Raw genomic sequence first — 9,629 nt, 5'->3', positions numbered from 1 at the left:
AGTTACATTTTTGGATGAACTTCTTTAGCTGTATTAACAAATGAAAATGTAAACGTCTTAAAAGGTCATGAAACAATAAACTAAATATCCTGACATTTTAACAGAGGTGTTTGTTTTACACATCATAGAAGACAATGTTAGCATTTTAATTTAATATAAATTGCCTTCAATCGCCAGCATCCATTTTTTGCTGCGTAGAGTTGAATCCCCCACACAAAAAATAAATAAATAAAATAAAATCAATTTTCCCAAATGTGTACACATCATCAGTGTGCTCTACCACAGCAGCCATTGCCAGTTGAGGTTACAAATGTGGTGTCAAGAAGGCCTTGCATCCTTACAGCTGCTTCCCTGCATTTACCTGCATTCAGATCATGCTGCTTTCACACGTTATTGATCACACTCACACAATAACAAAACACTATTATCAGAATCATCAGAATCAGAATAAGCTTTATTCTTTATTATTTCACCAATCAATCATAAATCTCGATCACTCCTCTCCTCTCCCTCACTGGCTGCGTTCCACTATCACTCACATGACGTGTAACAAAGCAGTCAGAGCTAATCAATCGGAGTCAGTCAGTACTTGATGGATTTGTAGCGGTAAGAGGAAAATAAAAATGAACCACAGTGTGGAAAATCCTGGTGGCGACGATGAGAGTGAGGATGTACCAGTACTGGTACAGAAAAAAAGGAGCACATTTCAGTGTGGAACTTTTTCGGGTTTAAACCCGAAGACGATGCGCAAAGTGTCATGATTTGTAAGTAGTGCTTTGCAGCACCAATAATCTCTACAATCACCTCAAACGTCACCACAAAATACAGTATGAGTTAGCCATGAAAGACAAGGGAGCTACACCTCAAAACACCATGAAAGACAAGGGAGCTACACCTCAAAACACCATGAAAGACAAGGGAGCTACACCTCAAAACACCATGAAAGACAAGGAAGCTACACCTCAAAATACCATGAAAGACAAGGGAGCTACACCTCAAAACGCCATGAAAGACAAGGGAGCTACACCTCAAAATGCCATGAAAGACAAGGAAGCTACACCTCAAAATACCATGAAAGACAAGGGAGCTACACCTCAAAACACCAGCCGCCAGACCACACAAACTCAGATGCTGTACAGAGCATCGCCATACCCTCCAAGTTCCCAGCATGCACAAAGAGATAACAAACACTATTGCGTGTCATTTAGCTAAAGACGCGGCTCCAGTCAACACTGCTGAAAACGAGGGATTTAAGGCAATGATAAAGACTTTTGACAAACGCTTCCCATGTAGCAAGAATCGTGCAACCCTACTACCTATACCTATAACCTATACCTTAACTATAAGTCCGCCATGTTTATGTGCCCTTTTGCATGATTAACAAAGGCATATAGTGTCTCCACAGACACGCCACAGTGTTTGCATATGAACATTGCGGGTTCTACGCCAGCAATAAATGCATGCTGTACATTTATTTGGGGTAATAAATTAAAAGCAAGCGATTATATAGAGATTAAACAAATCACAACGAAACGACTCAAACTAAACCCACAAAAGCTCGGTCTGTCGGCTAACAGTGCACATGAACACGCACCTGCACCCAACGTGCTCAAACTCAGGACAGAGACCCGTTTATGATCATACTTCAATGGTAAATTATTCTAAAAAAGGAATGAAAAGAAAGAAATATGAATTTTTTTTCACAGAAGTTAAGTTTCCACCACAAAGTGCTCTAGCTCTCTGAGCTCGCCTCTACACCATAAAGTGTGGTCGCTGCGCGTCGTTAAGTGACACAGACGCAAGTTTTATTTTTTCTTTATTTTTAATAAATTAAACCAAAATAATAATATATAAGAGAAATATAGAAGTATCGCAGGAATATTTGTACACACCTTTGCAGCTGTCAGGTTCTTGCATCTGTCTTTAGGCTCATTGTTTTGTTTTGTTTTTTTGCTGTATGTCGATTTACAGTAAATGAAAAATACTGTATTTTAATGGCGCCAAGGGGATGTTTCCCATAATGCAACTGTACAATACAGTAGCATGTAACTGTATAACTGTCCTACAGTAAAATAAAGTTCATTTTACAGTTAAATACTGTGATTTACAAAAATTGCTAACAGTGTATTCTTTATTAATGACAAAACCCCTCTTTTTCATTTGTGTAACTAAATTGGACCTTGTTTGCAGGTGAAGCTGCATTGTATGAAATAAAGGCTACACGCTCTGTCTACCTGAATCAATATTTTGATTCAGAGCCGACTCAAATGTGACGGATGAAATGTACAATAGAATTAGAAAAACGGCACCATATCACTTCATGTGTTTCACTGACTGACCGCTGTGACAAAGGGGTACATAAAAAGGAAAAAAGGTGTGGTGAATTTTGATTTGATACAAGAGTCAAAAAGGGTCAAAGGTCAGTGAAGTCAGTGAAATCGAATCCGAAGTCTTCGTAATCGGCTTCTGCGTTGCTAGGAAACCGCTTTACTACGTAAAAAAAACTACGCCACCAATCATTTCGTAACCTGCAAATTTCCTCAGAACTCTACCGTGATATAAGGAGAGCAAACAAGATTGGAAATGATTTCTAGCATACTTGAAGTAAGTTCCTCAATATTCAAACTCATTTAACATTTTCTACTTCAACGATAATAATGACTGACATTTAATCTACTTCTTGTATCCTCGCGTGCATGATTACTAAGACTTTTTAACAAAGATAGTGATTAACACCGCGATATAAAACTCGCCATCTTTCTCTTTGGGGCTAAAGATTTATTTCTTTAAAGACAGAGATTGTCTCCTATAATCATCTCTTCTGCCTGGATTGTTTGATTTGCACATTTGTAAACCGTGATTATGTGTTTTCTGTCTCTGTATCACATTGTTCACTAGTGAGTCTGATCAATTAGCTGGATTTCCCACATTTGGTGTTTTTTACACTACACAATGAGTAATAAGCCTAAAAAAGGTGTTCCTCTGAACTCTTGCAAATGAGTCCGGTAGAATTAGGCTTCCTTATTCACAAAGTGTATTTCATAATCGAGAGTCGACTCAAAAGCTCAAGACTAAACTCTGCACAGTGATGTTGGATGCAAATGGAGTAAGGATGGAGTAAGCAGGGAGATTCCTACAGTCAGGTTCCTGCCAGTCATCTCAGTGCTTCACACTTGTCTTGTGGGTCATAAATTGCTGAAGAATGCAGGATGCTTTTTTTCTAAGCTATTATCATGCTTTTATTGTTTAAAAAAACATGTTTTTGAAGATTTTATCCCATTCAGCCAAAAATGTCAATCATAGCTGCCACTAACCCTACTCTGTTGAAAAACGTGGTGTTTATTGCAAATACTGTTTCATTTGACACTTCATGACTGACTTTTAACTGGGGTATATACAACCACATTTATTTACATAAGTAATGTTTCCTTTTTCTATTTCAGAGTAATTTTTCGACTTTCGTCTCAGATATTCCAGTGGCTCTGGGAATAAAAATCGAACCTCACCACATTTTCGGTTTGTGCCGGGAAGCAAGAAACAACTTGCATTTTTTGGATGAGGAAACCATTGTTTTCCCTAGTGGAAACAACTGCGTGCTCTATAATGTCCATCAGCAACAGACCAATTTTATTCCAGGTAAGCCTGCTAAGATCTTTACTTCCAGCATGACTTTTTTCAAAACAACCTAAGCATTTAACCCAAACGCTGACAGATAAATAGATACTACAATGAATATTTACCCTTTTTCCTTTTACTTTTATAGAGTGCTTTTGCAGCCATTAGATCTTTTCAATATAAATCAGTCAGGCCCACTGTTGCCCTGTTGTATTGTTTCTCTTTACTCAATCACAAAATATTAAGTGTTGAAAGTTTGCTTCTGTATTTTTGTATAGGATGTTAACAAGCAAGCAAGTTTACAAGACAAGTGTTTTAGATTTTACATGGTAAATACACCTAGTGTATATTTCTAACACCCAGATTTTTCCCCACAGGAGCAATGCCATACCAAATGGAAAAACAGGCCATAAAGGCTCTTGCTATTAGCTCCGACCGTTGCTTCCTGGCTGTTTCAGAGCGTGGAGTGCAGAGCACAGTCTCTGTCTATGACATAAAAAGTGACCAGTGCTACAAGATGCAGGTACTGAGAGGAGGCGACTTCAACGTCAAGGAGTTCGTTTGTATGGCTTTTTCTGCCGACTCCAAGTACCTGCTGTGCCAGGGTGGAGGACCGGATTGGATCCTCTTCTATTGGGACTGGGAGACAGATGAAGTCATTGCCACTGTGGACACCACAAGGCTTGGTTTTGTCAGTCAGGTAAACACTCTGAATGTCTTGTAGTTGTAGGTGAAGACAAATGGATTTTATAATACAAAATACTGAAGATTCTTCACCTCATGCATGCATAGAACTATCCAGAAAATTAAAATAAAACTTTTTCCATTAATCACCTTTATTCATTCTTTAATCAGCTGATGGTGTGTACAGAAAACAAAAAAGTTTATCTCATGGTCATGAACCTATGACATCTTTTCACATTAATAGCTTCACAGTTGTGTGTTTAAGTGATTGTGTATAGTGACTGTTGTCTTTACTTAATCCCAGGTCAGCTTTAATCCAGTGGACAACACACAGATTTGTGTGAGCGGAAAATACGTATTCACGATTTATCAGCTGGAGAAGGACCGCCTGAAAAAGATCAGCACATTTAAGATGGACCGTGAAAACAACAAGTCCCATGCGTGGCTGTCTGAGGATAGCATAGTCTTTGGGACGGAAACGGGAAAGCTGAAGCTGTTGAAGGATGGAGAGTTGTACGGTCTGATGAGGTAGCAATAGAGATAAATGCAGAGAATCTTTTCAGCATCCTCTTGTTTGTTCTATTTTAACACTTTAATGCTTGTTTCACCCTAAAGTATAATTTCTGGGGACTTTTCCTAATTCTCTGTGCTCCACATTACCTCCCTCGACAGTTCGAAGAACGACCCTTCATCTACAGCTGTATTGCCGTGTATTTCTGCTGTTATGGCATACTCTAAAGGCTTTGCCTATGCAAGCCGCCTGGGGGAAGTCTGCCTTTATGAAAAGATTGAGTATGGTTACATGAAGGTCGCAGAAATAAGAGTGAGTGCATTCATATTTAATATTTGGTTTTTATACAAAGCAGTTTAGAAAGTGATGTAGCTGAGCAAATTCATGGTTAAGGGTCTTGCTGACGAAGCTACCTGAGCCTGAGTGCAAATAATCACTAAGAATTGTGTCCTTCTGATCTGCAGATTCCTCAGGACCCGTGCAGCAATGAGCCGAGTCTGTCGGCACAGCAGGAGATCAAATCAATGTGTCTGAGCCCCTCAGAGGAGACGCTGGCCATAAGCACACAGCATGGCCAGATCTACCACGTCAACCTCGCCTCTGTTGAGATTAGCCAGGTAATAGAGTAACTAAGACTGTGATGAGTATGTAGTAATAAAGAAAGCACTGTGTTATATTAGTATAATAAAAGTGTCTTGTCCATTTGGCCTCAAGTTCACTGTACAGACTCCAGTGTTTATTTTTCCAGAATAAGCAGGCCAACTTCGAGTACCTGTTCCACTCACTTCACTCGGGGAGCATCACCGGTCTGTCAGTCTCATCCTCCAAACATCTCTTCGCCACCTGCTCAAAGGATAACTCTGTACGCATCTGGAACTACAAGACCAAGTAGGAGCTTTTAATGTTTTATTTACATGACTTAAACTAAAGTTCACCAACGATGATTACAAGAACTTAACAACTTCCTTGGTTCCCTAGGGATACAGTCTCAATTTTTTATTGAAAATAATATTTTATCATATCATAATCTGCCTAGATAATATCAGTTTGATGCTGTTTTCTGGGAACTGTTGAATATATCATACTGTATATTATGAACAGTCATTGTACAACTGGTTCTCCATGTGCCTATTCCAAAACCATCACAGTATTATCAGACATGGCTACCAAAATGTCCACAGTGCTAGATTTACTGTGATGGTTTTCTGACTGTATGGTGGAGTTATGTTTTTTTTTTTTCTGCAGTTCTCTGGAGCTGCATAAGGAGTTCCCCGAAGAGCCAAACTGCATCTCACTGCACCCAAATGGCCTCTCCATCCTGGTAGGCTTCTCTGATAAAGTCTGCCTTATGAACCTGTTGGTTGACGAATTCTGCACTGTTCAGGAGTTCGACATACAGGACTGCAGTGAGGTGGGTTCTCACTTACCTGTATTCATATACATGTTGTAACATTTTCTATGCAGATGCACAGTAGTGAAACAAAGCAACAAGTGACATGTGGATAGAGATTTAACGATTTAAGAAGTGTTTAAAGAAGTCAATTCCTATGTGTCCACAGTGTGTGTTCAACCATGATGGCACCATGTTCGCCGCAGTCAGAGACAACCTGATTAGTATCATCAGCATCAGAACAGGAGACAAAGTGGACCTTAATGGCCACGTTAACATGGTAAGGTTCCTCTTCACCTCGAATCAGATGAGGTTACGGGGATTCAAAAATGCATACAGATTTTTTAAAAAGTGGGAATAAAAATATTTTAAACATAATTAGGACCGTTAATAAATATCCATGACTCATATACCTGTTTTGACCGTTTAGGTGCAGTTTGTGAAGTGGAGTGAAGATGACCGTCATCTGGTGTCATTTGGGACAGATGGTGCAGTCTATGAGTGGAGCGTTCTAGGCGGCGAGTGCACACTAAATGAGTCTCGAGACGGAGAGGTGAGTTTAAAAGAAACATCATATGAATATTGGACTCTGAACCGCTCAACTGCACAACACATAATGAACAAAAGGTTGACATGAACATGTACTGTATATTCTGTACTAGAAATTGATTGATTTCAATGTGGATTTTTTATTTTAGATCTTAAGAGACCTGGCCTCATTTGACAAAGCCTACACAGCCATCTCCATGACTCATTCAGTGCAGGCAGTCTTTGTTGGAACTGCTATTGGTACTGTCAGAGTAATGCAGTACCCCTTAGAGGAGAGCTGCTGGACAGAGTATCCGGCGCATTCTGGTCCCATCACCAAAGTACGTGTTGGTGTCATTATGATGTGCATTGTAAGACTGAGATCTTGATATCAGAAAACAAGAGCCAAGGAAGCAAGAGAGAACACAGAGTTTATTTAATTATCTTTTCTTGTGGCTTTTTTTGAACTTTCATTGTGTATACAGATGATTGTCACACCTGATGATCAGTATCTGGTGACTGCCTCAGAGGATGGCTCTCTCCTCATCTGGACAATCACTGACCTGGAGGGACATCAGCTGAGCACGGTGAAAGAAACATGCTGTACTGAGGAGGTCCTCTGTTCCAGGGCTTTTCTAGAGAAAAAGGTAAATATGAGCTATTAAAACTTTGAAATTGATGAAATGATGTTTCCCTTTTAGTAGTAACGCACTGGGTATTGCTGCTCCAGTGTCTCTAATTCAGTCCAGTGATGATTAAGCTTTGCTTTGAAGTCCAGCCTTTAATATTTTCCTGTATTAAACCTCTGTCATCATCCAGGACCAGACTATACCTGAGGCTCATGGCTTGATAAAGTTGAATAAGAAGCTGGAATGCAAGCTTAATCAGAGTCAAACTGACTATGAGAAAAAGCATGAAGAAAGCCAGAAGGAACTCCTCAAGAATATAGAGGGTCTGGAATCCCAAATTGAGGTTGGACTTTTTCTTGAATTAGTTTGTCTATGATTGTAATGTATTTTTAAATAGCAAATATCAAATAAGTACAAAAATGTCTTGATGAAATTGATGGTCTCATTGTAGAAGCTGAACATTGAGAAGGAAGAACGGAAGATTTCTCAGGAGAAGGCCCTGACTGAGATGAGGGAGAAACATGCTAAAGAGCTAGAAGATATGGGTAAATACACTCACTATATCTAAACATTAGAACACTATATCTTCATTTCCAGTGCACAGATTGGTGTGTTCATATTTAACACAGAGTTTGGGTTTTAAGGTTTATTATATCATTGAGTCTACTAAAATGTTTTGCTCTTTTCCTCTACTGAATGGCACATGAAAGTTCAGCAGCAGTAGAACAATTTATTAATAAAATAATACCATTTATTTTTCGGAGCTTAAAACAGTATGTGGTGTAAATTGTTTTGCTAATTTTGTTCTTAGAAAATAAGCATGCAGAGGAGACATTTCAAGCCTTAAAGGTCCAGGAGGATTTAAAACAGAAATTAGACGAGCTGCACAAGGATTATGGGAAGAATTTGCGTAAGGAAGAGGACAGTAGTTTCTGTATCATGGACAAGAAACAGAACATGATACAGAACGAGGTACCTCTGATCACCATCAACAACCGGCTGGATGAACTGATCGAAGACCGTAATAGGCCGACTGGAGAAACGGCTGAAACCGAAATCGAGCAACTGAAGAACAGGATTAAAGAAAAAAACCTGTTCTTCAAACAGGTGAGGAGTTTAACATACAGTTAGTACTTTTAGTTTTTATACAGCATCTACACTGAAAGGCTAGAATTGAGTAACAAATAAATTAAGGCCTAATAAGTGAAAATTAAATGAAAGTGGAAGCGTGTACAAACTTTTGTTTTGATTTTAGCTCAAGGCTGAGATGGAGGAGAACAACAGCAGGAACAAGGAGGTCATTCACCAACTGAAGGAGAAGCTGAAAGTGAAGGGAAATGAGCTGTGTACAGAGAGGCAGAGGGTTTGTTGTACCACAATATGATTTGTTTATGATTAATAATAATTTAAAATAAATGCCTTGTTAATTCAGTGCCATAATTTAGCAAGTACTGTTATTACTTATATTATTGATGAATTTAACCATTGTTGCCATTGTTCTTCAGGTCAGAAACTTAAAGGTTCTGGTGGACAGGATGAAGGCCGACATCCAGACATGCTCAGACTTCATTCAACGGCCGAAGATGCTGAAGGAGAACTTCATTAAACTCTACAAACGCTACATCAAGGGAGCAGTTCGAGGTCTTGTCGAGCAAATACTGTGTTTGGTTAATGTAACTCGGTGTTAACCTGTATGAAGAAAGGTAATATTATTATATACATGGAGCAACAGAATGATCACCAGGCAGGGGAAGACTTTCTGGGCTCAATATCCCGAAAGTGAACAAACTCTTATTCAATAAATAAACAGAATTGGATACTGTATGCTCATAGGTTGACCTGCTAACAGTCTGAATAATTTTGACATGGTTTTGCATATGTGTGTAGAGGAGAGCCGTGCCAACAAACGACCTCTACCAGGAGATGAACAAGATCTACCGAGACTGGACACAGTACAGCCGGACTGTGAAGACCGATGCACATGTCCGCAGTAAGTAGCAAAGAAAGATGAATATATTTTATTACACTAATATACTGTAACCAGGTGATATTTAGAGGGGGTCTGGATATTCACAATATTACTGATGTGTATATAGCTGCAGACAAATAAGAGAGCCCCTTTAAGAGTTGGTGGGTGACGTCATCGCGTGTACGTGCACATGCGCAATCGTGCAATTAAGAAGTTATAGAGTAAGCTACAGGTGGTCGCGGTTTCTTTTACGAGTTTATTCTAACACTATCCAGGGAGCTGGATGTTGACACAGGATTGTGT

General features: G+C 39.2%; 1 protein-coding gene across 1 annotated transcript; it reads left to right on the top strand.

The window, feature by feature from the left end:
• Window positions 1-840: 840 nt before the first annotated feature.
• Window positions 841-9,355, top strand: LOC131353851 (cilia- and flagella-associated protein 57-like). The gene is made up of 18 exons (XM_058390925.1): window positions 841-1,159; window positions 3,469-3,636; window positions 3,993-4,315; window positions 4,604-4,812; window positions 4,972-5,122; window positions 5,275-5,427; window positions 5,559-5,698; window positions 6,056-6,221; window positions 6,370-6,480; window positions 6,631-6,753; window positions 6,899-7,069; window positions 7,214-7,375; window positions 7,548-7,700; window positions 7,809-7,902; window positions 8,169-8,464; window positions 8,613-8,720; window positions 8,863-9,030; window positions 9,245-9,355. Exons 1-18 carry the CDS (start codon window positions 841-843, stop codon window positions 9,353-9,355), a joined length of 3,126 nt encoding a protein of 1,041 aa, XP_058246908.1.
• Window positions 9,356-9,629: the final 274 nt, after the last annotated feature.

This window comes from Hemibagrus wyckioides, linkage group LG06, assembly GCF_019097595.1.
Source record: "Hemibagrus wyckioides isolate EC202008001 linkage group LG06, SWU_Hwy_1.0, whole genome shotgun sequence".
In the NCBI taxonomy this organism is placed as follows: Eukaryota; Metazoa; Chordata; class Actinopteri; order Siluriformes; family Bagridae; genus Hemibagrus; species Hemibagrus wyckioides.
This window is presented reverse-complemented; position numbering and strand designations above follow the sequence as displayed.

What these genes read in the sequence shown, in the direction of transcription:
- LOC131353851 (XM_058390925.1), top strand. Translation starts at nt 841, where the DNA reads ATGAAAGACAAGGGAGCTACACCTCAAAACACCATGAAAGACAAGGGA. An exon ending in TGAAGGTCGCAGAAATAAGA is followed by an intron (nt 5,123 to 5,274) that starts GTGAGTGCATTC and finishes TCTGATCTGCAG; the next exon opens with ATTCCTCAGGACCCGTGCAG. An exon ending in ATGAGTCTCGAGACGGAGAG is followed by an intron (nt 6,754 to 6,898) that starts GTGAGTTTAAAA and finishes TTTTTATTTTAG; the next exon opens with ATCTTAAGAGACCTGGCCTC.